Below are 27,903 nucleotides of genomic sequence, written 5' to 3' on the forward strand. Positions count from 1 at the left end.
GCCCACTTCTCTCAACATTTCTGTCTCTCTGTTTTCTTGTTGGGATACTGGATACTGGACGGGGCAGCTACCAAGCATCGGGATTTCATCCCAGGTTGTTAGGGCTGAGAGAGCACCGGGATTCTCCCCTCATACATTACGGGTCGGATGGCATTTGGTTCCTTTTCGCCAGTCCTTGATCCCTCTTGCTTCCATCCACACAGCTTCAACCTCGACTGTTACGATGCGTAGACCAGAAAAAGTGAACAGCACATAGGTCGGGGGCCATTCGGTTGGACTCTGAGACACATATCTTCAACTTCTGTGTTCAATACAAATATGGCTTTTTTATTTTTTTGAATTGGGATCACGTACAATGTAAGACGATGGTTGGTAATAGGGAATATTTAGTCTCTCCCCTCTATGGGGTACGTGGCATGCAATTAGCCCTCTCGCCTCACTCTGAATTCGCGAATCGGAGACCCGGTGGCGAGAGATGCACTTCTGCCCATCGCCCAACTATACCATCTACCGTTGTACCTCTGTCCAGAGTACTCCCCATACACCGAGGAGAATATTTTCTTAAATGCCATTCGTGAACTCGTAATTCATTCTTCACCTATCACAAAAATACAAAAATAGACCTTGCAAGACTGCAAGATCGTGACTCAAACACAGTATCTAGTGGCGGTCAGCACCACTACCCAAGGGCAACTGCAGTATTTTCTTTTCCCCTCCACTCGCCAGACTGCCATTTGCTCGCCCAAAAGGAACAAGTAAGCAACCAGCCCACTTAATGTCCGTAGGTTGCTGCACGTCGCTCAGGGCATCCCGAACAGACGCTCCATCCGCCAACAAGAATCCACACTGGCTCCCCGCGATGACCTGGCAGAGACCCATTCGGTTACCCCTCCAGCCATAGAGCGTTTCACCTTGCGCAGAATTGGGCCCCGAGGTATCCGAAAGCAGCCATGAGCAGGAGTTTCTTGGTCTGACAATTGTGACTTGCCTTTTCGGCCTTTGGGCCTTCAGTCACTGGGTAAGTTGATACGTTGGTTGCCTTGGTCCGCCTCGTTATTGCACGGTGGCCGCGTTATGGCACAGTGTTTCAACTGTCCCGACACTGCAGATCTTTCGATCGGGGACTGGACAGTGCAGTTGATCTTTGGTCAAATCGTGCCTGAGTGGCCCACTTGTTTGGACTTTGGTCTCCATACAGGTATCACACGTCCCAGTGTCCACCAACGTACTATCGGCCCCAGAGCCTGAGCAGCCATGCGGTGTTCGCGATGACCCCTTTTAGCCAGCTTGGGCAGGATTTCGGGACTTGCTAGCTTGCTTCCGTCCCCTGTTTCTGGATTAGAGTCATGCGGCATTCTACTATGACTGGCTCAAGGTGAGGCTTCATGTGGCCTCGTTTCCTGGCGTCATAGTTCCGGTCTCTTATAGGTATTCGCTCACCGTATATATCCTCCATAGGTCTATTTAATTTCCCTGCTTTCTGTCCATCTACCTTCGTTTCTTTCACATCTTTACTCTTCACTCTCTATACGTGCTAGTCCTCTAGCTCGTCGGCTTCAACCTCCACGATGCCTGTCTCGCATATCACCCTGACCGTCTCCCACCTTCCGACCTCTACCTCATTCTTCTTATCATGTTTACAGCCACTGGGGTATCAGTTCATTGGTAGACATGACGACTATATAGGGTTCGGTCAGAAGCAGGGGGAACCTGCTGATTTCTGGATGACCGAGACTAAGCCTGGGTGAGTCCAAATATCAAACATTTAAAAAAGCCCCCGATCTTCGAACAAAGCCAGCTAACCTATTCCAAAAGAGCCCCTCCCGGCGCAGTCCACGTCGCCTTTCCAGCCCCGTCAAAAGACGCAGTCGGCTCGTTCTTCATAAGCGCCCTAAAAGCCGGCGCGAAGATACACGGCGAACCCAGAATGCGAGATTCGCACTCCGGGTACTTCAGCGCTGCCGTCATCGACTTCGATGGCAACAGCATTGAAGCCGTGTACCGGCCCAGCGCTGCCTCCACTGTGTCCACAGCCAGTGGGCCGACGATGGCTCTTTTGGAGGGTTCCAACCGCTCAGTGGTCTCCAAGGCAAGCAGCAAGGCTAGCACCGTCAGCAAAGCTACTTCCGTCAGCAAGGCCACTTCTGTCAGCAAAGCCAGCACTCTCAAGGCAGAGAGCGTCGCACCCCCACGGTCCGAAGCCGGGTCTGAGGCCAGATCCGTCGCCAGATCAGAAGCAAGATCAGAAGCAAGATCCGTCGCAAGATCAGAGGCGATGTCCGAAGCAAGATCTGAAGTCCGATCTGAGGCCAGGTCTCACGCGGTTTCCAGAGCACCCACAACCTATGAGCGCTCTCCCCCAAGTGTCATGTCCCACCATATGCAAGCCCCGCCACCACCATCATACACCGTGCAAGCTGTGCAAATGCCCGCACCGAAAGCCGATGACGGCACCAAAGCAGCCAAGACCATCGTCGGCACGCTCATTGGCGCCGCCGCCGGCGCAGCCATCGCCTACGCAATGGTCAAGGGCGAATCGGGGTCCGAAGAAGCGGAACGCTCGCCCGCGCAGTTCGCCTCGAACTTCCCTCAAATCAAAGCCGCGGCGCAATCCTTCTTCGGCAATGAAGACCAACAATCCCAATATCGCGCAATCGAAGCACCCCCTCCACCACAAAGCGCCTACACCACCGCCTCAATCCCCCGCTCCACCCTCACACGCAGCATGACCTCCAAAAACCCGCGCGCTAGCACAATCTACGAAGGCACCGAGTACATGCACGACAACCCCCGCCGCGCCTCAGAAGGAAGCATCTACAGTATCCCAGAGGACATCCCTCTTCGCGCAATTGAATACCCGCCCGCCAGCAATGCCTCGCAGCAGCGCAGCGCCTGCGCCCCCTCAACCTTCATCAGCAGCTACCACGACGAGCGGTCGCGCGCTCCCAGCAGCGTCCACAGCTCCTCGACGATCAAAGCGCCGAGCACTCACCGTCGCCACAGCACGGACGACTACGAGTCCGTCGTCTCGCACCGCTCCGAGAAGAGCCACCAAAGCTCGCAGTCGCACCGGTCTCACGCCAGCCAAGCTAGAGACAACGTGAGCGTTGCATCGTCCACTCGCTCCGCACGCAACATCCCGCTCCCCGCCGGCTCCTCCGCCACATACTACTCCAGCCCGAGTATCCACAGCAAGGACGGAGTGGGGAAGGAGTCGTACGTCTCGGCACGCAACGTGCCTCTCCCGGAGAGCGTGGTCGATCTCGACGTGGACTCGGTTGTCAGTCCCGACGATTCGATCAGCCAAGTGGGTGCACGGTCGACGCATTCGCACCGCTCGCACCGCTCCCATTCCTCGCGGTCCAAGAGCTCGCGAGTTGACGAGCCAGTTCGGCCGGCGGATTCTGTGAGTCAGGTTTCCAGGGCTAGTCAGAGGACGGTGAAGGCCGAGGGATCTCGGGCTGGGAGTCGGCGGGGAAGTCAAGTTGCATGATTAGGTTTCTTGATGCTGATGCACTAGAATAGGTCTGGTCCTGGATGGGACTGGGTATTAGTTTCTGCATTCTCTCTTCCCTACCTTCTCTTCCGTTCCTGGACTTGCTCGGGCTTCGAGTCGGAGTGTGATTTCGGGGGATATTTCGATACGACAGATGTGGTGTGGGATGTTTCCATTATTAATTTGGTTTGATTTGCATTTGCATAGATATACATTACATACTATATATATATATGGAGTTGGGAGTTGGGCAGTTGGAATGCATTTCATTGAGTTCAAAGTTGATGCTACAGTTGATCCATACAGGCTATACGATGTCCAAATTACAAGTTACGACTTTCCCAGAAAGATCCCCAACACAGAGACGGGCCTGCCTGGATTGTGCTATAAGAAAAAAGAGAAAAAAAAAGGCCCCTAGACACAGGATACACAATACGCGGCGATCTCGAACCACTCACGCCCAAGACTACTCTCCGACACCCTCGAGCATTACCCACCGAGTCCAAAGTGCCTAGTGCAAGCAAAAGAAGCAGTCAAGGAACCGGAGAAAACTCGGCAGAGTCCATATTTCAATCCTAGAAACACAGGCAGGAACCAGCGTTGAAACAAAGAGGAATGGATGCCATGAATGCATGAGAATTTGGTCATAAGGATCGTTGGATATGAAAAGTCCCAGAAACTCAACCCAATAAGACAAGAACAAACCCGGCGCAAATGAATATTTTTTTGTTACGCACGAAAGCAGGGAAGCCCGCGCACGCAAGGGAAAAAAAAGAACATTTTGAAATGAACACAGAGTTTGGGAGGGAAAAAAACTGAAAACGTTTCTACGACCATGGGTACGCCAGGCTTTCGCGCATTCTCAATCTAGAGCGGGAGGAAAGCGGAAAGATGCAGAGCGAGAAGGGTTGAGATAACACCGAGAAAAAAAAGTGGTCGAGCGAGATAGGGGCCGCAAGGAGGGTTATTGGGGTAAGAGAGCAGAAGACAGAAGAAGCGAAGGAGGAATCAAATTTGTCGTTTCACTCAAATAGCGTACTTGCGCGTCCACTCGCGGGCTGTCGCCTCGTACCGCGGCCGATCGGTCTTGTAAACGTGCGCGATTTCGGGCACCAGAGGATCGTCAGGGTTGGGGTCTGTGAGCATCGAACAGATGGAGAGCAGCACTGATGGATTGATTAGTTGTGTGCAGCAAAGGAGAAAAGGGAGGGTAGTGCTCACCTTTAGAGATGGTCAGAGCGGGGCTCCATTGGTCTCTCAGGATGTCCAGACAGATGCTGCCGTTCGAGTTGATGTTGGGGTGGTAAATGCGAGTGGTGAAGTTGACCTTAGGAGGCTTGAAGGGGTAATCGGTGGGGAAGTGAATGGCAAGGAAGAAGACACCGCCAGAGTATGGGGAGTCGCCCTATAGATATCTATTAGTATGATGACTCCGATGATGACTCTAGATCTTGCGGACAGATGGCCTTCACCAAGGTCCCCCAGAGAATAGAGAAGAACAACTTACAGGACCCATGATAGTCGCTTGCCAGTGGAACTACAAGAAATTCGATGTCAGTCATTCATGATCCCCTTACTGATATCATGCAACCTGGTCAGGGCAGATGTGCCCCGCCACATGGCGCCAACCGAAGAAACGAGTGTGCATACCAGATCATCTCCAACGGGACCAGCAGAGCAGGAAGAGGGTGGATCCCTATAAAGAGTCAGAGTCATTCAAATGAGAGCGCAGATGATAGTATCAGGATAAGCTTACCGGCCGAGGTCAGTGAGTTCCTTGTTAATACGCTTGAGAGCCATGACGAGCAAAGAGTGCAGAGAAGTTGCAGAAAGTAAAAAAAGGACTAGATGATGATCGTCAGTTATTGAATCGAGCGAGAGAGGAAGTCAGTCGACTTACGATTACGTCTTTGTGTGGAAAAGAAGAGGGAAGAAGAGAGTCTCAAGAGGGGGAAAAGTGCCCCAGGTGGGCGGAATCGATTCTGTCGTATTGTACGGCCCAATACCGGGCGCCACACTGACACATCATGATCCCGCAGGGCTGACCCTGTTTGAGGCTATGAATGGAATGGAGAAGAAAGCAGAAGCAGAGAGAATCTCAGTGTTCATTGAATCAGATTTGATTGTCGCATTATTTGAAGCAGCTGTCTAGGTGACGGTTCAACTCCATGGTATGTCATATGGCGGGGTTGAGTAAAGCCATCTCCATGAGGGATGCCAGGGACAGATGCCTCAGTATTTTCGTCTGCTAAATGTAAAGTGCTCTCTAGCTAGAGACACTTTGCTAGATCTTAGAATATGCTATTTGATATTTCAACCTTATATTGAGCACTGCCTCCCTACACCAGGCACATGTGCATATTCAGCCCTCACTATACCTCTGTATTGAAAATCGGTATTACGCCAAATACCAATACACTGCCCCTCGATGATGTCACGTGCGGGTGAGGCGCCCGCAAAATCCCGCTTGGCCCAAATAGGAAGGAACGGCGGTTTGATAGATCATACACTCCCTCGCTCCTCTGGTGGGCATCTCCTTATTGACTACGGAGTACGTGGCTAGGAAAATTGCGGGCAGATATATAAAACGTTTCATTGGGATATCTTCTATGTACAAAAGGCATTCTTTTTATGTTTAGACAAAGGCCTGCTTGCCTGTAATGGCACGGCCCAGAATCAATGCTATGGAGATGCATCAGCCTCGGCCCAACACAATCAGGCAGGAATGACTTACCATGAATATCGCTCTGACCCTCGTAGGTCTGCACCACAAACAAGTTGGCCACATGACGGGCAATGTGATACTCGTCGCTGGCGGCGTTGCCACCGAAGATTTCTTGCAGACTAATACCAATGTCAGTAGGGTCAACCAGGAAAAAAGGGACAAGATAACTTACGTTCTAGAGTTAGCCAGCGCACGATCACAGTTCTGGCGCTTGATCATCGAGATCATCTCGGGTGTGGCCTTGCCAGCATCCTTAAGACGGGCCACCTGAACAGCAGCCAAAGTTCCGTAAGCAGCATCAGTAGCAGCGTTAGCCAGCTTCATCTGAATAAGCTGGTACTTGGCAAGTGGGTTACCCTTGAATTGCTTGCGGTCCAAGCTGTACTCGCGGGCACGGGCAAGGCAGTCCTCCAGGGCACCCATAGCGCCGAAGGCAATTCCCAAACGGGCGCTGTTCAAGCAAGTGAAGGGACCCTTGAGGCCCTCAACATCGGGCAACATATTCTCCGCGGGCACGGGGCAGTTGTCCATCTGGATCATGCCAGTGATGGAAGCACGCAGGGCACTCTTATTCTTAATAGCGGGGGTCTCGTAGGTGCCTGGTGTGGCTCGCGAGCGCTCCACGATGAATCCGCGGATCTTGCCGGTGGACTCGAGCTTAGCCCACACGAGCGCAATATCCGAGATGGGGGAGTTGGTGATCCAAGTCTTGCTGCCAGAAAGCAGGTAGACGCCCTTCTGTGTGGGGTGCTCGCGAGCCACGGTCTCCATGGAGCCAGGGTCGGAGCCGTGGTTGGGCTCGGTCAATCCGAAGCAACCGGAGAGTGTGCCCTTGGCGAGATCTGGGAGGAAACGCTGCTTTTGTTCTTCTGTGCCGAACTCGTAGATACCGGTCATGGCCAGCGAGCTCTGAACTGACATACCCGATCGGTATCCCGAGTCCACGCGCTCGACTTCCTTAGTGATGAGACCCGATGCCACGGTGCTCACACCGGCGCACCCGTAACCTTCAATTGAAGCACCGAGAAGGCCCAGCTCACCCATCTCGAGTAGAATTCGACGGTCGTAGTCTTCGTTGCGGTAGGCCTCTGCAAGGGAGGTATTGACGTCAGATCACCGTTTCATAGTGAAAGTAAAGAAGACACAAAAGACATACCCAAGACCCGGGGGGCCAGCTTATCCTGGCAGTATTGGCGTGCTGTTTCTTGAATAGCCAATTCCTCCTCTGTGTACAACTCGGCGGCGGCGAGGGGATCTTCCCAATTGAAGACGGCCGAAGAGGCATATCGGCGGCCTGCCACGGAGGTAGGACCAGCCTGGATTGAGCGCACAGCTGCGCGGAGAAGGGAGCGATTCATCATGGCTAAAGTGGGAGATATGTGTGCAAGAGAATGTACAGAGTGGAGAGAGAACCGAAAGTTATCGAGCAATTGTTGCGGGGGAGCTCAATCAAATATGCACTAACGGCGGGAAGACCTCGGCAGTTTTCCAGTTGGAGGTATACCAAATCACCGAATGCAATGTACCTTGTATCAGCACTGGTCGAATTGCAAGAACAAGCGTACTCGGCCCGGTTATTTAAGGTGATTTAAACCAATCTGATTCGACCAAATCTCCGAGCAATTGCTATTCGGTTCCGTGTGTTGGACCGGTTCGGACTTTTTCGGCTTGTCGGTGGGAACTGGGGCGAAACTGGGGCGGCGGTATGCCAAGCGCCGAGATGGTCCAGACAACTTCAACACCATTACGTATGGAGAGCAAAATATGTGTATAACACATAGGATTCGGTTTAATGCTGCGTGTGGCCTAAAGTAGGCAAGATAAGTAATATAATTGTTCACGCTCTCACAAAGCCACAACATAGAAAATGGAACGCTAGATGGAATCATGCTCGGCATATTCTCGGTCCTCCGGGCTGCCCTAGAAGCTTGAGACATCCCAGGGAGGCAGTTCCTCGCAGAATGCACTACGTGTGCGATGCTGGAATTGACCGAAACCTTTTCTGCCAGTAATACCTCCGTTATCGCGATCCCATACCACTTCTCCTCGCAACAGAGTATAACGAGGCCATTGTGATACTTCATGGCCCTCGAATGGGGTGTAGTCCGCAGCGTGATGGAGAGATGAATTGGTGATTGGGAACGGATCCAATTCAGGGTACCAGATGACCAAATCAGCGTCCGAGACACCAGGGATGAGCGCCCCTTTTTGCGGGTATAATCCATAGAGTTTGGCCGGATTTGTGCTCGTCAGCTCAACAAACCGCTCTGGACGGAGACGGTTCTGATTGAATACTAGAGATAATCGCGTCTCGACACCTGGGCATCCATTGGGAATATGCCGGAAACGACCAAGTGGCGCATCTTCTGTAATTGCTGATTTCTTGCCGGTCTCTGCGTCATTATACAGAAACGCACAATGGTCGGAAGATAGGATGGTAAAGGTACCATTCTTCATACCTCGCCAAATAGCCTCCAAGTCCTCAGGACCATCGCGCGGAGGAGGCGAGCAGACACACTTAGCTCCCTCGAATCCATCTTGATCAAGATTCTTTCGAGTCAGATATAGATATTGCGGGCAAGTCTCTGCGTACACTGGGAGACCGCGTGTCTGCGCATCTCTAATGCAGTCGGTCGCCTGCTGAGATGATACATGAACGATCAGAATTGGGGTTCCAATGAGTTGACCAAGCGCAATGGCTCTGTTTGTAGCCTCACCCTCTAGGAGAGGTGGACGAGAAGTGGCATGGTACTTCGGCGCAAGCAGCCCCTGTGCCTCCAATTTCTCCGTCATCCAAGACAACATGTCTCCGTTTTCGGCATGAACCATTGTAGTGATACCATGTGTCCTGGCCTGTAGGAGAACGTCTAGGATTTCCTTATCGCGCAATTGCAGGGACTCGTAGGTCATATAGATCTTCACAGATGAAACGCCCCGTTCTCGCAGAATAGGGAACTCATCAAGTGCCTGCTGGCTTGGGTTTGAGACAATCATATGGAAAGAGTAGTCACAGAATGCATTGTCGGCGGCCTTCTTGTGAGCATCATCTAACACGCCCAGTAGGGATGGATTTGTCTTCTCCTGTGGAGCAAATGCTATGATGGTAGTTGTACCACCCGCTATGGCAGAGCGAGTTCCTAAGTTGATACTCGTATCAATGGCGGATCCATTGTCAAATTAAAGATTCAAATGCCTACCTGAGGTGTAATCGTCGATACTTCTTCCTTTGCCAAATAGCTCCGGTTCTGCAAGGTGGACATGCGCATCCACGCCTCCAGGCTGTTCACGAATCAGCAAAGCTTTCCAGTAGATGGTTGGGTGTCCTAAGCATACCGTAACATATGCTCCCTCGGCATCAATCACACGTGAAGCAGGGGCATTTGCTAACGCCAGAGCCGGTGCAAGCAGATGGATTTTCCCATCCTTGATGCCAATGTCATATCGGCCAACGTCGGTGGCTGTGACAACAGTGCCATTCAGCACCACACAATCGAACTTGATCTCAAGAGACGACATGATGAACTTTATAAGTTGAGTTAAGACCTCAATTCTCTCAGCAGAACAGAATGCTGGTTTGAAAATTGATGGGATTGAGTGTCAGCTTTGCGTTGCCGTGTTGATTTATAGACCCCGCACCGTAGCATCGCGATAGGGCTTCCGGTTGTCAAGTATTGGCGTAATACATAGTACCGTATTTAGCTTCCCCGATTTCCATATAATTCGCTCCTAAACTTCACACTTGATACCTATCTAACGAGTAATTTACAAATGGGTGGAGAAGTGCAGATAAGAGGATCGTGTGTCATCGGAGAATGGCTAGGGTGAGGTGGACACTATGTTGCAGGTCGCAGTCCCGTTGGCTGAATAAATGGACTTGATTTTGAAGAGATCTATGTTCATTTAGGAGAAGATTCCTTTACCTTTACATCTAACACAAACATTCTAGAATCCCTGCAGCCCCACAGGTTGGTGTCCCTAGGGGAAATCATTCAGATCACAGCTCAACTTGATTAGTAGTTCTAAATTTATGTTTCTATTATCCATATTCACTGCAACAACTATGGTCGTTAATCGTAGGCCGCTATTACTATGTACAAATAGAACAATCGAGAAAACGAATTCCAACCCTACATGGGCAGGGTAGATCACGCCGGCATCTGACTCTGAAGGAAGTCAAACACTCCTGTGGGGAAATAATCCTCGTCAAATCCCCACAAATCCGCCATCATAGGATCAATCGAGCCTTCAGACAGACCAGTCTCCTGCTTTCCCGGTGTCAAGGGAGGTTCGAACCCATTACTGCGTTCAGCGGACAGCGGCGCCACTCCAAGCAATGGAGGCGGGTGATTCAAGATCGTGTCACGTTCACCCAGCGTCTGGGCTCCTGGAATCACCACTGGCTTGAAGAGAGGTTCCTGTGAACTTGGTCCCATGGATTGTTGACTACCAGTAGTGCGCTTCTCCCATTCCTCAAGCCCCGTCAGCATCTTGCGGAGTCCCCGAGCGATGTGGTGGCTTAGATGACGTTCACTCGCCCGCTGGCTACAGGATACCATGAGATCCACGACCCGGCCGACAAGAACACGCACATAGCTCACGTCAACATTGAGTCCTGCCGAGGCAATTGAGGTTCGCTTGCCATGGCTCCCGGGGATGGCTCCATTCGAGCAAATCTTGGCGGCAATTTTGAGCAGGAAGACTGCTGCAAAAGTAATCATGCTGTGGAGATATAGTGGGACGCCGACGAGTGCCAATTGGATATCTCGCTCGTCCAGGCAAACCTGGAGAGTCGCAATGGCTGATTCAACAGCTAGGTTAGCACGCTTCCTGCGTTCGAATGACATTTTTGCTGAGGAGGTCGATGAGTGGTATGTGCGTAGGGCGACTGAGTTCAGTTGGAGCCGAGAAAAATGATAGTGCATATATACAGCCTTGTAGGGATATGCGCCGACATAACGGCTCCCCGCTATAGAAATTGTTAGATGGGGTATTGGTCTGTTGAGGTGTCAGGTCTTACCAAGTCTTGGAAGCCATGCTGACTTCCAATTCCCTATATCAACATCGTATTGATCGATCTTAGGGAAATCGCTCTCGGGGACCTCTACATCGACATCAGGGCCGAATGAAAAATATATACGAGTGAGAATGATGAATAAATCAACCTGACTGTGGAGTCGAAGATCTCCTTGTGATACAGATGGACCCTGTGTCAAGATATTATGTTGGGTGATACTGGCATCTTCGTGTATCATCGGCGGTCGGCCATATGCAATAGAGAAGTGATGTTCCAAGGTCTGAAGAAGTATGAGCAAAATTAATGACATCTTTTTCCGTTAATAATAACTCACATAGAGGAGATACCACAGCCTCGCCTGCTCCAAGTGTTCTGGCGATCCCTGTGTGGCCTTGCGAAAGAACTGATGGAGATTGCGCTCCGTTGCAATACGGACTGCATAGCCAGAGAGCTTCCAACTAACATCTGCAAGCCAAAAGGCTCCAATACACAGTCCTCGGATATCATCCAAAGTATGATGATGGTCTAACATGGACTCTGAGGCTAATCTTGCGAACTCGGTATAGCATGTATCAAACACGCGTTCCTTGGTTGGCATGTGAAGCGCGGTGACGGCCAGGATGGCAGCACAGAGCATTGATGATGATCGTCGGACGGATGTCAAGTCTTTGTGTGGTAGCAAGGCTCCATCCCACAGGTAGCGGTTGAGTACCTGGTCGAACTGGGAAAAACAGCTCCTCCGCTTCCTGGATGTCGACCACTCCGCGCGAGATGAGATCAGTGACTAATACCTGATCTGGAGCGAGTTGTTGTCCAGGCGAGCTCTCGCGGTTTTCACTGAGCTGCGTCACCTCGTATAGACTGCCCATCGGGGCTGTGACCAGTGAGGCTGCGCCAGTTTCCTCGCGGTCCAGGGCATATCGTGGCTGCTGTTGGGAGAATCCATAGTTTGACCTTGAAGATGTACCATTTCTTAATGCATCGTCGATCGACTCGGTTCTATTATAATGCGCAGGTCTACTATCATCGATCGAAACGGTGGAGTCTTTCCGGGCTCGCTTGTTCGAAGGTGTCTCGATCGAACCACCTCCTCCCTGATAATATGATAGCTCCGGTAGTTGTGACTTTCTGAGTAAGTCTGTCATAGCTGATTCGATCATTGATTTCCAACTATTGCACCCGGCGCAATTAGCAACCTTATAGAGGTAAACAAATGTAAACAATGAAGACAAGAGACTTACTCGGCTTCATCCTCGAGTAATGTTTGAAGACTTTTGTTCACAATACACTCTAGTCCCATGCGTTGGCACCGGGAGCACACTGAGTCACTTGCCTTCATGTCACAGCGTACCTTATGCCGCTTACACTCGGTACATGCTCTTATCCGCCGCGAAATCTTCGGGACATGGTGAGGGCGATCCTCTGGTGTGAATGCACATTGTGGAGGAGAAACAGACTCGCCATTAGCATCGAATTGAATGCGATTCCGCTTCATGTTGGTGTGGAGGCTGTACTCATCCTCCGCATGACACATTCCGGGGAAGATAAAGGCGGGGTCGGGAAAGCTTCATGCCGGCCGGTTCTGGCCCGAATTACTCATAGCCGGTTGGGCGCCTGAGGCATACATGCATATTAAGGCAGAGTTTCAGGCATATAGAGTCACGTGGATATGTGATGCACTATCCCCGTTTAGGCTTAAATGGTGTCGCGCTTCCAGCCCAGCGCGTTCGCGAACTGCGGCAGCTCAAGCTTAACCTCTGCACCGACACGGAATTTCAACCTGAGATAACCTCAGTTCAAAGTCAAAATGGGTATTAAACGTAAGTGGCTTACTTCTACTTATTCATAGCTATATGCTAAATAACCACCAGATCTGTACCAGGTGATCTCCGAAAATGCCCCCGATGCAATCAAGACAGGCGAGATCAAGAATCACTTCGGCCGCAAGGTCGCAATTGTATGTCTTACGCGAGTTTCATAACCCCAAATATATTTTCCAGATGCTGACACGGGATTGCCTCAATTAGGATGCGTACGTCATCGGATCGTCGTCGTTATAGCTCATTAATCCCGCGTCGCTAACCCGAAATAGGTCCATGAGCATCTACAGTTTCCTGATCGCCGTGCGCTCGGAAGGTCAACAGCTCATGAGTGAGTCTGGTGAGACCACATCTCACCTGATGGGCATGTTCTACCGTACTCTGCGGATGGTGGATAACGGCATCAAACCTCTTTACGTTTTCGACGGCGCCCCACCGAAATTGAAGTCCGGTGAATTGGCGAAGCGTGTTGCACGCAAGGCTGAAGCAGCCGAGGCCCACGAAGAGGCCAAGGAAACTGGAACTGCGGAGGATATCGAGAAGTTCTCGCGACGGACAGTCCGTGTCACCCGTGAACACAATGCTGAATGCAAGAAGCTTCTTGGGCTGATGGGAATTCCTTACATCACTGCCCCGACGGAAGCTGAGGCTCAGTGTGCTGTCTTGGCTCGTGCAGGTAAGGTTTACGGAGCTGCATCGGAGGATATGGATACCTTATGCTTTGAGTCGCCAATCCTTCTGCGCCACCTGACGTTCAGTGAGCAGCGCAAGGAGCCTATCCAGGAGATCCACCTGGACCGAGCCCTTGAGGGTCTCGATATGGATCGCCCACAGGTGAATTTTGCTGGGTATGGCACGCGGAACCACAATTGCTAACTAAATCTCTCATGCAGTTCATTGATCTCTGCATTCTTCTGGGCTGTGATTACCTGGAACCTATCCCCAAGGTGGGAGCCACCACTGCTCTCGGTCTGATCAAGGAGCACAAGTCTCTTGAGAAAGTGCTGGAGTACATGAAGAACGACCCGAAGAAGAAATTCGTAGTCCCTGAGGACTGGCCATACCAAGACGCGCGGGACCTTTTCGTCAACCCCGATGTCCGGCCTGCCGATCACCCCGAGTGCGACTTCAAGTGGGAAGCTCCTAACATTGATGGTCTGATTGAGTTCCTGGTTGGAGACAAGGGTTTCAACGAAGACCGTGTGCGCAACGGTGCCGCTCGTCTGTCGAAGAACCTCAAGACCGCGCAACAGTCCCGACTCGAGGGATTCTTCAAGCCCGTCGCCCGCACCGAGGACGAGAAAGCATCTCTCAAGCGCAAACACGATGAGAAGATTCAGCAGCAGAAGAAGAAAAAGAAGGAAGATGCCAAGGCTAAGAAGGAAGCCAAGGCGAAGCCGCGTGGAGCGGCCTAGTCCCTTTATGACGAGAGATGCTTTCGACTGAACCGGCAGCCTTGCTGGTCTTTCTGTCAAGAAAGCAACTTACGATACAAATTCTTTGCCGATCTAACATGAGCTAAACTGGCGTGGGCGTTCTGTGGTATCTTTGTTTTATCATTTCTTATGCATTGTCTGCTTTCATGCGGAGATCCCTCATTTCACCTCGGGGATCGGGACTGGGCATGAAGTTCCGTGTATCATAGCAAAAGGTGGGCTGATTTGAAACTGAACTTGAGAGATCTATATTCCTTTACTTCTTTGTTATTCTAGTAACCATCTCCAATCCCTTGTGCGCCAGGATCAGACAGGATCAATTAGAGCATACCAAAATGATCGGTCTGATCCTCACCGCTACAATGGATGGAAATGTCTATAAAAAGTATTTTTAGTACCTTCCGTGTGTTCTCTATAAGTTTAGATTGTCGAAGTTTCTTCTTGCATGTTGTGATGTTGGCGTTGCAGGGGTATCAATATCGATGGTTCGCGTACTAAGTTGTATAGATCGGGCCCGATTAGCGAGACCGGTTCGGGTCCCAGAACACAAACCCCAACTGATCTTCATGAAGCAAAGCAGCAAATACTTTGAATACAGGCACTGTATGCTGGCACCAGTTACCAGAAGCAATTTAAGCCCTTAATCGATGCAGCAGGAGTCCATGTGGTGCAGGATCAGCGTTCTGAACAAATCGACTCTTGATTCGACGCGCCGGTTGCGGATGCAGATGATCCCCATCGTACAACCACGCTGATGGACCAATGATCGTAATCATACGGGATGAGAGCATGCGGAGAGTTGGATGGAGCAACCTGCCTTATTGTTGCCTGTTTCGTTTGACTCTTGGGATTAAATGTGTTCTTCGGATGATTCCCACGGTGTACATCCAACGTTGGGTCTGGACGAGCACTACGCGGGGTCGATCTCAGGCCAACTTATTTTCGATAACTTTAGGAGTGCATATCAGCAAGGAATGGTGGGATTGCGTGTCTCTGCGGTGTCTTATTGGTTGTGTCTGCTGATCGCGATGTGGTCAGGTTGTGGCGTTGCAGTGGAAGAGTTTCCCCTCTCTTGGGATTGATATATACCAGCACGCCGCCCTGTTTCTGAGCAAACTTGGGCCTCAGGGCTATCTTGGCCTGCTGTGAGACTTTGGCAGGAACTATCAGTGGTAGCTTATATGATTTAGTTTGGTGGTATAGAGAAGAATTATTCGGTTGCTATATCGGACTCGAGTATATATATCGAGTCATGATCATGGTTCATGGAGTATAAATATTTCATTTCGCTCCAACAATTATAATTGTTGGAGCATATCGACAATGATATGATGTCTATCAATATACAACGATTTTTTTTTCTTTCTGGCTTCATCTGGCACATATACACCAATGTGAATGTTATCGTTTACACAGAAGCGGATAACGCGTCAAGAGGAAAAGCAGATGAGCACAGAAGCTAAACAGATAGTCGGGGACGGAGCAACAGCTGCTAAGCAACGAGCATCTCGAAATTATCGACATCATCGACGAGTTGGACCATGGACGTTGACCATTTGATCTGAGTTCAGCTCGGTGGCAAGGGTGACCAGCACGAGGTGATGCAGGTCCCCAACGCAAGCAGACTCGATATCCAGTACGGGTCAAGTTTTGAAGGTTGTATGACACATCTCTACAGCTACAGCATTACATGTAGGCTGAATGAGAGCCCCGTGCCTTTTCTTTTGCACCGGGACGTTCTGGATCCTCCACACAAGACGGACTGCCAGATCCGGCCCAGAAAAAGAAGATGAATAGGTTGATTCCTCCAGGCCATTGGAATGCGTGTGCCAGGTGACAAGGATTTACCCTTAGTCCTTGGAAGATATGGGCTAAGCGCCAGAATCCAGAAAAAGAGAGACCGATGCGCGATTTCCATTGAGGGGAAAAGGACGCGTTGAAGAACCAGTCTACCAGTCTATGCCACTATATAATATCGCGTTATGCTTCTATAAGGTCTTGTGTACTTGGATTTAGCTTCTCATTCAACTAAAGTATTCCAGCGATTTAAAGTATTCCATATAGCAGAGCGAGAATGCGGCGCCTTCACCATTCTTCAAGTTGAGACGCGCGAGTGAAGCAAATAACTCAACAGCAAGACGGAATAGAAGCACAGAACATTAATTAAAAGAAGAGAGAACCCGACGATGAGCTTAGAAACAGAATCAAAATGAATAGAAATCCGTGCTTTTTTTTCTCCTGATCTTGTGTCAACACCGGCCGCCTATAAATCACGGATGCCCCGCGGCCTACCCTTTCCCTTCTGCTCTTTTATTTCCTCTTCTGCTCCCACAACTCTTCCCACGCTTTTTTTCTCTCTCAAAATCTTCTCATCTTGATAATTCCTTGGACTTCTTCATCCTCACCCTTGTCATCTCAGATCATTTTCAATCATGCCTCCCAAGAAGGTCACCGCGTCCAAGAAGGCGGCTCCTGCTACTCACACTTCCTACCGTGGTATGTCATCTCTGATCGTGGATGACCACCACATCGCGTAAACGCGATACTGGCATCACTCTAGTCGCGAATATCTGCTGATTCGATTGATACAGATATGATCAAGGATGCTATTGTCAGCGTAAGTTAATCACTGCCGGCGCGAGCCAACCTGGTTGTTGTGATTCAGGTCGCGCCCGACCGTGACACGTCTTTGCCTTTGGGCATGGACAATCACAACAAAACCAATGATTATTTTTTGTTGGTCCTCATTACTGACGGGTCTTATTGCATATAGCTCAAGGAGCGCAATGGTAGCAGGTATGTGTCGTTTTGGTTTCCCCTCGTCGCCGATGCCTCTGGAATTGGCGACCTGGATGCTCGCAATATTTTATCACAGAACAAGCCACTAACTGAACCTTTGCTCCCCATTTCAGTCGTCAGGCTATCAAGAAGTACGTGCAGTCTAATAACAAGATCAACGTCACTTCCCAGAGTGTCTTCGACTCTCAGTTCAACAAGGCTATCAAGGCCGGCGTTGAGAAGAATGAATTCACCCAGCCCAAGGGTAAGTTTCACCCACCTTGCCCACTGCGCATCGAGTCTATCATGTTTTGCACGGGTCTCTTTAAATGCTGCGATTCGCTGCATGCGATTTGAATGGTGTCTCTCGTCGTATGATCATTTATCTGACATGTCGCGGTTTAGGCCCCTCGGGACCCTTGAAGCTTGCAAAGAAGGATGCCCCAGTCAAGGCTGCTGCTAAGCCTGCCTCGAAGCCCGCTGCTAAGGTAAGTTCTCATAGAGGATCTATTCCTGTGATTTTTGCTAATTGCAATATAAGCCCGCCGCCAAGGCTGTTCCTAAGAAGGCTGCCCCTAAGGCTACCACTACCAAGAAGACCGCTCCTAAGAAGGCCGCTCCTAAGAAGGCCGCCACCAAGGAGACTGCTCCCGCAAAGGCTGCCCAGAAGGGACCCAATGTCAAGAGGGCTCCTGCTGCTAAGAAGACAGCCACCAAGCCCAAGGCTAACTCTGGCAAGGTCCGCAAGACTCCCGCCGCCGTAAGTCTATCCCGGATGCTCAGTCCATCCCACCCTTGATCAACCTGTGACTGACGAACTATCTAGGCTCCTGCTATCATCGAGCAGCCCAAGATTCTGGGAAAGACCAAGTCTGGTCGTATCACCAAGAACACCGCCCCGCCACCAACCCGGGCAGCTCCCAAAAAGCGGGCAGCTAAGAAATAGAGGGGTTGCCATCCTCTTTTTCACCAGGTCCAGCTCTCCCTATATTTTCACGTGCGCATTTCCAGGGGGAGTCCCTGGCTCTGATTTTCTTTCTTCTCTTGTAATTTCTTTCTTTCGACCCATTGATCTCTGACTCTGATGGTTTCTTTTGCGTCTTTTGTTTTTGCTTCTCTTCTTTCTCTTTTTTTTGGGGGATCTTCGTTATGATGGCTTTGCTTCTTTCCCAAGTCAAAGGGACGGCGTCCTGCGGTGGGGTTTGCAATGGGGAACTGGGGTCTTTCGTATTCTCTTGATATCTTGATCAATTCCCTTGTTACTATTGTGGAATTCAAATTTCTTTTGGTCGAATTTTTGTTTTTGGAACTGGTAGACTGTCGCGTTAACCGCGTGGCTCCGGGAAATGTAGATCCCGGCTTCTAAGTCTTATGCTGGCAGTATTATGCTTTTGACCCTTGGATCATTTGGTCTATGGCCCTTATGCGATTATTCCTTATTGCTTCCAAGGGAGTTCTCCAGTCGCTCTGGTCTCTAGATTGTAAGGATGTGTGCTATTGTTCCATCCGAGAGATACTCCCGTCTCGTTTAGGTACCAGATCAGAGCGCCCAATACAAAGCCAACAAGAAACTCGGAAATTAATGGAGCACAAGCCATAGTTGTACCTACGTATGTTGTATGTTGTACATGCCTTTGGGGAGTGGTGTTGTGCCGTTTCCCAGATGATGCCCGATGGCCACGAGTCCAGCCCAATTTATATTGCAAAATTGCCTCGAGCAGAGTCTCCTTGAACGCGGTAATCAGCATGTCTAGTACGTGTATGGAGTGGAGAATTTCCCCTGGATGATTTCATTAATATGGGGAGCCCTATTTTTGGAATGTTTCGTAGTCACTCTGATAAGTTTGTGTTGATGGCATAAACTCGGTCTGGACCTGGTTCAGGGACACCCGATAGGCCTGTTGACGTTGTCATTGGCCGGCACTTGGGCTCCACGCCAGTGTATTAATTGTGTATGAATTGTGTATGCTGTGTATGCTGTGTATGCTGTGTATGCTGTGTATGTTGTGTATGCTGTATGTTCGATGGTGTATCTTCCGTACTGTACGCTTCCTCTCTCCTGATCTGCTTTGATGTTGTATACCTGGCTGTCCAACTCCATACTCGGGGGGCGTCGTGCAACCCTCCTTGCATCAACACCTGAACGGGCAATAGACGCAGTTAGAGACGGTCCAATGAGTTTGGCATGATCAGGTCATAGAAACTAAAAAAGAGAGAACAGAGGACGGAAATCATGAAAGGAGATGATGCGATACGCTCGCACGGGGACCATCCGAGTTTTATGCAGCAGCCTATTAACCCCCCAGCCTCCAGGGCAATAATGGCAAAGAAATTGGAACAGAGTCAACAATATAATGTACGGAGTAAAAACTTCATAGCGATTCAATATAAGAAAAAAGAAACAAAAATAAACAAAAATAAAGGAAGAAAGAGAAAGCCGACCAGTGGAGTCCACGTATAGACAGTACGTGTCGTAATTCTTTTCTCCCAGACAACCTCCAATCTCCTCTTCCTCACTCTCCCCCCCCCCCCATATTTCCCCCATTTGACAACCTCACCTACCCTTTCTTTTTCGTTCCCTTGCATTGATCAAATTATGTTGATCGGTTGAATACCCTCGCCCTGGGCAACTGGCTATCCCCGATTTCTTTGTATCCCTTTCTCATCCTCGGTCCGGTTCACAACTTTCCTGAATCTCCGCCAATAAGGGTGACTGCCGTCACTTCGGGTTGCCGGTCCACGCAGAACTCACGTCACCCCGTTCACTGAAAATCGCTGCCATGCCATCCTTTAACGACGTCTCTTATCAGACTGCTACGGTCACCCATCCTCGCTCGTTTGAATCATCTCGCAAATCGCACGACAAGACTCCCGTCGGAAATACTTTCCTGTGGACCAACTGGCCCAACGGCAACGACGCGAACGATCAGAATGACCGACAGCTTTTAGCCGACCTTAAGAACGGCAGTGCATACTCACTGAATGGCCCTCGGTCGAGTGTCAGCTCCTACACCCGCGAGCCCCTGTCCATGGATGGCAGCATGCATTCGGTAGCCAATGGATCCGCCAGGGATCCCCGCGAGAACAGCCGGCCGTCCGCGACGTTGGACCGCAAACTCTCCGACACTGGACCGGGAGCGATCTCCACCACAACATCCCCTTCCAATCAACAACCCAATGGTACCACGAATGGTCGACCTATCACGGGGAAACTGATGGTCAATGGGGATGCCTACCGACCCTCCGTCGATGAATCGTCGATCTCGCCCTCGGCATCGCTGTTGCAAATCCCACAACAAGATGATATTGGTCGTTATTCTCCAGACCCCGATCGTTTGGCACCGAATTCGAAGCCCGGACCTCACCACCCCTCCTCCCCTCCTGCCTCATCCATTCTTGACGTTGTCTCCGTGCCAGAGTCGCAGAACTCCGGTATGCGACAACGACATTCCTTGCAGGTGCCACGAACCCCTAGCGTTCGGCGGGACAGCCGAGAATACAATGAGGATCCTGCATACACCACCGGCCGAATGTCACCGACGACTGGCTTCAGACGCACGTCAGTGGGTCTGATTCGACGAGCAACGAAAACCAGTACCCAACAGGATATCACCTTGGACGAGGCACCGCCGGATGAAGATGCGGCCCGATGGGCTGAAGCTATTAAACAAAAGCGAGCCTCGCGACGCCGCCGCGAAGAGGAGGACGACGAACGGGTGATTGTCGGCACTAAGGTGGATCAGAACCATGTCAACTATGTCACAGCATACAACATGTTGACTGGCATCCGCTTCACGGTTTCGAGAATTAACGCCAAGATGGACCGCGAACTCACTTCGGCGGACTTTGATGCTAAGCACAAGTTCTCCTTTGACATGTGGGCACCCCTTTCCTGCATTTGCCAAATTGGACATCACTGACGGTTAGCAGCACTGGAAACGAACTAATCCCTTCCGCAAAATACGACTTCAAATTCAAAGATTACGCACCTTGGGTGTTCCGACACCTTCGCGCCAAGTTCCGTCTCGATCCTGCCGATTACCTCATGTCCCTCACAAGCAAGTACATCCTGTCCGAATTAGGCTCTCCTGGAAAGAGCGGCAGCTTCTTTTACTTCTCGCGCGATTACAAGTACATTATCAAGACCATTCACCATTCCGAGCATAAGCTTCTTCGGAAGATTCTTCCTGAGTACTACCGACACGTGGAGAACAACCCAAACACCCTCATCTCACAATTCTACGGATTGCACCGAGTCAAGATGGCATACGGTCGAAAGATCCACTTTGTCGTGATGAACAACCTGTTCCCGCCCCACCGAGATATCCACCAGACATTTGATCTGAAGGGCTCAACCATTGGCCGTGATTTGCAGGAATCAGATCTCGAGAGAAACCCCAGAGCAACCATGAAAGACCTGAACTGGGTTCGTCGGAATCGCCACCTGGAATGTGGCCCATCAAAACGAGACTTCTTCATTGAACAATTAAAACGCGATGTCGTGTTGCTGAAGAAACTCAAGATTATGGACTATTCTCTTCTGGTAGGAATCCACGATGCAGGTAGGGGCAATGAAGAGAAGTTACGGGATAAGACTCTTCAGGTCTTCCAGCCAGGAGGCAATCGCGAACAGGATCCGACTCCCAACAACTTGATGCGCACTCCTTCAAAATTAGAGAATGAGCGCAAGGCTCGGGAGCTGCGCATGCTTATCAAGCGTGAACGGCCTGTTCCCTTGGACAAAGCAGCTGCGAAGATGCCGGATGAAATCCTCGATGAACGGAAATATCATGTCTTCTACGCGGATGACGGAGGTTTCCGGGCCACTCATGAGAATGGCCAAGCCGGGGATGAGATCTACTACCTCGGTATCATCGATTGTTTGACTCATTACGGAACCACCAAGAGATTAGAGCACTTTTTTAAGGGGCTCTCGCACGATCGAACACAAATTTCGCCAATCCCACCAGAGAGCTACGGCGAGCGCTTCATCAGTTTCATCAAGGGAATCACTATGTCGAAGGAAGAAGCCGAGCGGCGTGAATCTCGAGTGTCCGCCTCCGGCGCACCTCAACAATCAACTGACAAGCAATCAAGATCTTCATCTGTCGAGCGAACAATGCAGGCAGCGGAGAAGGAGGCATCGAAAGATGTGTCCGTCACACATCCTCGAACATTAGCCACTGTTTGGGATCCAGCAGATGCCGGTGGCCCTGGTCCCACTTCGACTCTCCCTATTGTGGACGAAGCTGGCGAAGCAAGTAGTGTCGGAGGCCGCAGCTCACACAGCCGACATGGTCCTCCAGCATCGGACAAGGAGTTGCCTCCTATCCCCAGCGATGCTCCACCGTCAACGCCTAGCCAAGGCAAGCGAGTTGATAGGAGCAATCTCCCTCCGAGTCCTCTCCGACGTTAGTGCTTTGCGGCGGCTGACAATCCCCTGATACCTTTATTCGTCTCTTTATCTTGTTTTTTTTTTTGTTGTATTCAGCGAGAATATTCCCCTTGTTGCTCTTCCTCTTGATAGAATCGCCTATTTCGTTTCCTCAGCATGGGTCTGCGCGAGGCATCTCATCTTCCTATCCTATTATTCTCCCCAAACTGATGTTCATGAGTGACATGTGTATAATTTTCGTTGACTGTTGAGCGACTCATCTTCATCTCTTCGTGTTACTCCGCGTCTTTTACCTCAATTCCTTTTGGTCTATGGCCAAAAATGCCCGAAGCCTCAAGCTCGAACCCCGAACGCCGAAGATTCAAACTCACTGACTTCTTATATCTCCTTCGCCGTCTCGAACGCCATTCTTTCTAGCCTTGTTTACCAAGACCCTGACCTGCCTTTGTACAGGTATCACCCTCATTGCTCGAACATACCGTTGCCGCACTCTCTATATCATAACCCGAACCCGAACCCGAACCCTCCCCATGTTTGCCCAATAATCCTCATTCCCTGTGCCAGCCTGACAATGCACATCGATGACCAAACCTTTTCACCAAACCTTTCTTTCTTTCTTTCTTTCTTTCTTTTTTTTCTTCTTCTTCCTTCTTTCTACCTTTTTTTGGTTCTCAAAGAACGTCTTTTGTCAAAGAATACCATCGGATCCAGAATCCGGTCCTCACCTCGTTCATCGAACGCTTTTTTCTTATTGTATCCTGTGTTTCTCTTCTCTTCTCTTCTTCTTTTCTCCTCTTCTGATTTTTTTATATTCCTCGAGCCCCCCTCCATACCCTGTACCAATCACTATACCACATGCTTTCACTCCATATTCATGCTTCTTATTTGCCGACGGAGATCAACTTAAGGGAGATCAACTAAGCAGAATCCAGCATGGGAAACTATTTTTCTTATTTGTCCTGTTGACTGTACTCTGTAGTAGATGGTACATGTCAGCGGGATGTTGTAGAGTAGAGCATGTAAAACAATATCCGTGGACACTAGGGCTTAAACTTATGTCTACAACTAAATCCATACATATGAGGTCACTAGATATCACACTGCATTAAACCCAGAGAAGCCAGGGTAGGCAGTTTCATTATTCAACCCGCAGTTTAGACTAAGGCCTGCAAGAAAGCAAAGAAGGATGAGCTCAAGTTAGAGATCATGAAAAAAGAGACCCTTTCCATCCCATGAAAACGCGATAAAAAGATCACTGCAAGTTAAAAAAAAAAAGATGTGTAAGACCTGCCCATTCATCACGTAGACGCCATATTCTCAAGAGAATCAGTAGAAAGGATAAGATAGCAATAGAAAAGAGAACACCCCTATTTGACCTCCGAGAAAAAGGAACATGAAACGTAAGGAAAAGCGTATTGTGTGCAAGAAAACCTAAGAAGAGACCGGCTGCATGCAATGCAACGCAGCTGATGCGAAATGTATCTGCATCTACTCGGTTCTACCCTGAGTGACCTTGGCAGCCTGGATGGCAGACATCTTCTGAGTCCAGCCCTGAGTGGGCTGGGGCTTCTTGACGGTGCGGAGGTCATCGGTGGAGAAACCAGAGATGCGCATGTTGTAGTTACGTTCGAGGACGAGCTGGATATCACGTAGCTCGAGAGTCGAAGAAGGGCGCAACTTGGCAAGGCGGCAGGCTTGAGTGATAACCTCATCGACGAAGTCATCGGCCATTTGGAGGATGAACTGGAGAATATTAGCATTTTCTATCCATCTCTTCATTTGTCTCTTCACTTTCGAGATCGATTGACTTACTTCTTCCGCATCTGGAGTGAGCATTTCTCCTTCACCGCCACCGGTGACTTGGCGCACGAGGATGTCGAGCATCTTCTTGCTCAGCACGCGCTGGCCTTCACCCTCCAGGACGTAGCCGGGGTGTTTCTGGATCGCGGGCTGGCCCATCATGCCCATGGCACCGTGGCTGGGACCGCCGGAGAGAGACGGACGTGAGCTGGGCATCGAGACGGGCTCGGGGGTTGAGACGTGGAGGTTCTTGGGGATCGCCATGTTGGTGTTGCGAGTGGAAACTTCACCTGGACGGTTGGCGAGATAACCCTGGGGGTGACCTTGCTGGCTGACCTGGGCTTGTTGGTTCATGGTTTGCTGTTGAGGGGTGGGGTTGGTGTAGGTCTGCGCGGCTTGTGAGATAGCGGCTTGGTGTGAGAGGGGACGAGGTGGGCCTTGGTTCACCTGTTGGGGAGGTCCTGGTGGTGTCGGGGTAGAACCGTCAGGATTTGGGGTTTGGCTGAAAGTGACTTGTGTTCCTGGAGTTCCTTGCTGCGACGGGGGCTGTGGACGTTGCACTTGAGGTTGCGGTGCACTGATTGGGACGGGAGTATTTCCTGCAGACTGAGCAGAAGGAGGTTGGCCAGGTTGGGAAGTAGAAGGGGACATAGCAGTCTGTCGCGCTGCATTCACTGCTGAGTTGATAGTGTGAGGAGCTGGGGCTTGGGATTGACCAGGTTGCATAGAGTTTGCCGTCGCGCCTGCCTGAGCATTTTGTACCGTTTGGTTTGTCGCGGGAGGAGCAACTGGGCCCTGGTTCAGATTGGCAGCTGCATTTGCTTGTCCTGCCTGATTCATCGTTTGACTCTGTGGGTTCTGCTGCGCTTGAATCTTAAAACTTTCCTGCTGTTCCTTGAACTTGTTCAAGAACTCGCTACCCTCTCGGAACAGCTTTTCGGCCGCCAGTTGTCGGTTCTTGAATTCTTGCATTTCCTCCTGGCTCATATTACCTTGTGCCTGTCGCTGAGCATATGATGAACGAAGATCGGCCATCCGAGCCCGTCCAACCTCCTGCTTCTGAAGTGCAATTCCATATCGCAATCGAGCCTCGGGTATCCATGTCTGCACTTGCTCGGGTGTCACGTTCGGAGGAAGGAAAAAGTTGAGAGCGCTGACTCGGGCTTGGATTTGCGGGATAAGCTGGTTGATCGTCTGAGGATTGTTCGATTGCGTTCGTTGGACCGGCTGTCCTTGCTGTCCTTGCTGTCCCTGAGCTGCCTGCTGTTGTTGTTGAACTTGTTGTTGGGGTTGTTGCTGCGGTGCCGGCTGTGGTTGTTGTCCCGGCTGCCCCTGTTGCACCGCGGCAGCTTGAGCCTGTTGGTGCTGCTGCATTGCCTGCTGTCGGTTCTGTTGGAAGATTCGCATCCCCTTCATCAAGTTCTGGGACAGTTGCGAGAGCTTGGTATGCGCCTGTTGATACTCATGTGTCTGTTGATCGCGTGTGTTCAGGATTTCCCAGAAATTGCGCACCAGCTGGGTATGCTGGCTCTTCTGCTGGTCACTGAGGTGCGGGAGCTTTTGTACTTGATCCGTACGAATGAGGTTCGAGTGCTGTGGCTGTGGAGCAGCCATATGCTGTCCTACCTGGCCTTGGGATCCATCCATCTCCGCGAAAATGTATCGGTCAGCGCTCTGGGGAGAATCAAGGACACGAAAAGCCGAGTGGTGGCAACAGGATCAAGATGCGCGTGGTGGTCCGTGCGTCACAATAGAATCAGTCGCACCTGCCTGACCAACTCGAACAGAGGCTCCTGTACTATATTGCACACAAAGGTGGAATAGGCGCGTCGATGGAATGGGGCTCTGGCAGATTGCAACTTTGATGCCGGTGGAGGTTGGGCCCGGTCTTGGCATCCGCCCCCAATACCGGAGGCCGCCCTTTGCATGTTTCTTTGCTCTCTAACGCTGCAGAGATGTTTTTTTTTCTATACTGGAGTTTAATGTACCTTACCCAGGGCTGATATTTGGTATCAATTGATGAGCTGTGTAACACCACTAGGACAGACCTGAATTGTATACGGAGTACAACTTGGAACTATCATGAGTAACTGGTCTTGGTATTCATTACTATCATAAGCCATGAACGATTCTATCGTACAAGCCGCTCATATGTAGCATATCATGAATGATATGGTACCGGAGGCTGCTGATGGGAAGGACTTTGCCCTAGAACATGATGTACAATTCTGGTCACAATTGGAAGTGATCCAACAGCAAACTTTGCTCATAGCAAAGGTCGAAAGAACAGACAGCTTTCAGAAGGCCTGAAAGGACCGATCTGGCGGAGTCTGGCATCTCTTCAGACGTTGTTCTCAGCCAATAAGCTTCACAGACAGGTTTGGAGCAGGATAACCCCAGAGACGAGGCATGAGCCTAGCGAGCTCGGTATTTAGAGAAAATCACAGCAGCCATTCAAAATGAGATACTTTCCATCATGATGGGCTTTTCTGGTGGGAAGGTAAGTGGGTATGGTGTCGATAGAAAGTCTTCTCCAAATGCAGGAGCAACATCACGGGGAAAAGAAGAAGCTCAGCCTATTAAATCGCCTAGACTTCGCTCCATCCCTGTAACTCGTTCTTCTAGCCTGTGTTTTCTCCGTTCCAAGTCTCGAATTTCAGCCAATTCTCGCTCGATATCTTCATCAGTGACCTCCGGGCCCTCTGATTGTGCCACCGGCACAGGCGTAAACTCATCTTCATCATCTCCATAGGAACGCCTCATTTGATCTAGTTCTGCAGTGTTCGTTGCAACCCGGTCTTCCAACTGCGCTATGGACCCGCTGATCATCTCATGCCGATAGCGAAGGCTGGCAATCTTTTCCTGTGCACCGGCAACGGGGCTTGGAGTTGGTTAGACCAAATAATGGGTTGGTTTTCGAGCCGTGCCACTTACTAAACATTGCACAATATCTCTGCGCCTCGAAGGAGGACTTCAATATTGACCTCACCGCGAGGCCCTCGAGTTGAGGTGCCCGCTGAGCGCTTAATCTCTTCCATCATATCATGTCCCAAAACTCTTGCCACCGCAGACTGATTGCGGTTATCCCTTGCCGAATAAATACGACTTGCCATCGACTCCCTCTCTGCTTCAGCGGGGAACATAGTCCCGCGTCGTGTGGCCCGTCTTTGTGATCCATGGGCCTTAGTAGAGGGATCAACCTGGAAGAGTGCTCGTTCATGAGCTTCAGTATCACGGATTAAGGCTGTAATGTCGTGGGATCCCAACAACGCAGTGGTGAAAATACGCGGAGGAGGAAATCTGGATGGATGCGTCAGTTTGAGCAACATCGTAGAGGAATACAACAAGCGCTTACGGCAAATCAGCAATGGCATTTGACGAGAGAGTAATCTGCTCCAGATGGGAACTGAGCAGCGTCATCTTTTCGGTGTTTTGAAGC

The 27,903-nt window shown here is 50.4% G+C and overlaps 10 protein-coding genes across 10 annotated transcripts; 4 read left to right on the forward strand and 6 right to left on the reverse strand.

Moving 5' to 3' along the window:
* Nucleotides 1-1,568: 1,568 nt before the first annotated feature.
* Nucleotides 1,569-3,493, forward strand: N7457_006098 (VOC family protein; the record flags this gene model as incomplete). The annotated part of the gene is made up of 2 exons (XM_057177142.1): nt 1,569-1,744; nt 1,816-3,493. The coding sequence occupies 2 exons, from the start codon at nt 1,569-1,571 to the stop codon at nt 3,491-3,493; spliced, it is 1,854 nt and encodes a 617-aa protein (XP_057031444.1).
* Nucleotides 3,494-4,522: 1,029 nt separating this feature from the next.
* Nucleotides 4,523-5,330, reverse strand: N7457_006099 (putative ubiquitin conjugating enzyme (UbcD); the record flags this gene model as incomplete). Its single annotated transcript, XM_057177143.1, has 5 exons — nt 5,253-5,330; nt 5,147-5,192; nt 5,004-5,033; nt 4,718-4,901; nt 4,523-4,662 (listed from the first exon to the last, which is right to left on the reverse strand). Exons 1-5 carry the CDS (start codon nt 5,294-5,296, stop codon nt 4,523-4,525), a joined length of 444 nt encoding a protein of 147 aa, XP_057031445.1. The 5' UTR covers nt 5,297-5,330.
* Nucleotides 5,331-6,131: 801 nt separating this feature from the next.
* N7457_006100 (acyl-CoA dehydrogenase) lies at nt 6,132-7,582 on the reverse strand (the record flags this gene model as incomplete). The annotated part of the gene is made up of 4 exons (XM_057177144.1): nt 6,132-6,178; nt 6,231-6,340; nt 6,394-7,309; nt 7,378-7,582. 4 exons carry the CDS (start codon nt 7,580-7,582, stop codon nt 6,132-6,134), a joined length of 1,278 nt encoding a protein of 425 aa, XP_057031446.1.
* A 559-nt stretch (nt 7,583-8,141) lies between these two features.
* N7457_006101 (hydantoinase/dihydropyrimidinase family protein) lies at nt 8,142-9,737 on the reverse strand (the record flags this gene model as incomplete). Its single annotated transcript, XM_057177145.1, has 2 exons — nt 8,142-9,358; nt 9,419-9,737. The coding sequence occupies 2 exons, from the start codon at nt 9,735-9,737 to the stop codon at nt 8,142-8,144; spliced, it is 1,536 nt and encodes a 511-aa protein (XP_057031447.1).
* A 629-nt stretch (nt 9,738-10,366) lies between these two features.
* On the reverse strand, nt 10,367-12,769 carry N7457_006102 (uncharacterized protein; the record flags this gene model as incomplete). The annotated part of the gene is given in 5 exon segments (XM_057177146.1): nt 10,367-11,187; nt 11,239-11,515; nt 11,570-11,947; nt 11,958-12,405; nt 12,477-12,769. The coding sequence occupies 5 exon segments, from the start codon at nt 12,767-12,769 to the stop codon at nt 10,367-10,369; spliced, it is 2,217 nt and encodes a 738-aa protein (XP_057031448.1).
* Nucleotides 12,770-13,042: 273 nt separating this feature from the next.
* On the forward strand, nt 13,043-14,470 carry fen1 (multifunctional nuclease RAD27; the record flags this gene model as incomplete). Its single annotated transcript, XM_057177147.1, has 5 exons — nt 13,043-13,055; nt 13,107-13,192; nt 13,263-13,267; nt 13,328-13,889; nt 13,949-14,470. The coding sequence occupies 5 exons, from the start codon at nt 13,043-13,045 to the stop codon at nt 14,468-14,470; spliced, it is 1,188 nt and encodes a 395-aa protein (XP_057031449.1).
* Nucleotides 14,471-16,923: 2,453 nt separating this feature from the next.
* N7457_006104 (histone H1/H5 family protein) lies at nt 16,924-18,215 on the forward strand (the record flags this gene model as incomplete). Its single annotated transcript, XM_057177148.1, has 7 exons — nt 16,924-16,987; nt 17,083-17,108; nt 17,265-17,287; nt 17,404-17,534; nt 17,675-17,757; nt 17,811-18,029; nt 18,096-18,215. 7 exons carry the CDS (start codon nt 16,924-16,926, stop codon nt 18,213-18,215), a joined length of 666 nt encoding a protein of 221 aa, XP_057031450.1.
* A 1,834-nt stretch (nt 18,216-20,049) lies between these two features.
* N7457_006105 (1-phosphatidylinositol-4-phosphate 5-kinase) lies at nt 20,050-22,685 on the forward strand (the record flags this gene model as incomplete). The annotated part of the gene is made up of 2 exons (XM_057177149.1): nt 20,050-21,146; nt 21,200-22,685. 2 exons carry the CDS (start codon nt 20,050-20,052, stop codon nt 22,683-22,685), a joined length of 2,583 nt encoding a protein of 860 aa, XP_057031451.1.
* Nucleotides 22,686-24,152: 1,467 nt separating this feature from the next.
* N7457_006106 (putative transcription initiation factor TFIID subunit 12) lies at nt 24,153-26,111 on the reverse strand (the record flags this gene model as incomplete). The annotated part of the gene is made up of 2 exons (XM_057177150.1): nt 24,153-24,407; nt 24,477-26,111. The coding sequence occupies 2 exons, from the start codon at nt 26,109-26,111 to the stop codon at nt 24,153-24,155; spliced, it is 1,890 nt and encodes a 629-aa protein (XP_057031452.1).
* A 924-nt stretch (nt 26,112-27,035) lies between these two features.
* On the reverse strand, nt 27,036-27,884 carry N7457_006107 (uncharacterized protein; the record flags this gene model as incomplete). The annotated part of the gene is made up of 3 exons (XM_057177151.1): nt 27,036-27,345; nt 27,399-27,764; nt 27,820-27,884. 3 exons carry the CDS (start codon nt 27,882-27,884, stop codon nt 27,036-27,038), a joined length of 741 nt encoding a protein of 246 aa, XP_057031453.1.
* Nucleotides 27,885-27,903: the final 19 nt, after the last annotated feature.

This window comes from Penicillium paradoxum, assembly GCF_028828445.1.
Source record: "Penicillium paradoxum strain IBT 22861 chromosome Unknown utg000005l_segment0_segment0, whole genome shotgun sequence".
In the NCBI taxonomy this organism is placed as follows: Eukaryota; Fungi; Ascomycota; class Eurotiomycetes; order Eurotiales; family Aspergillaceae; genus Penicillium; species Penicillium paradoxum.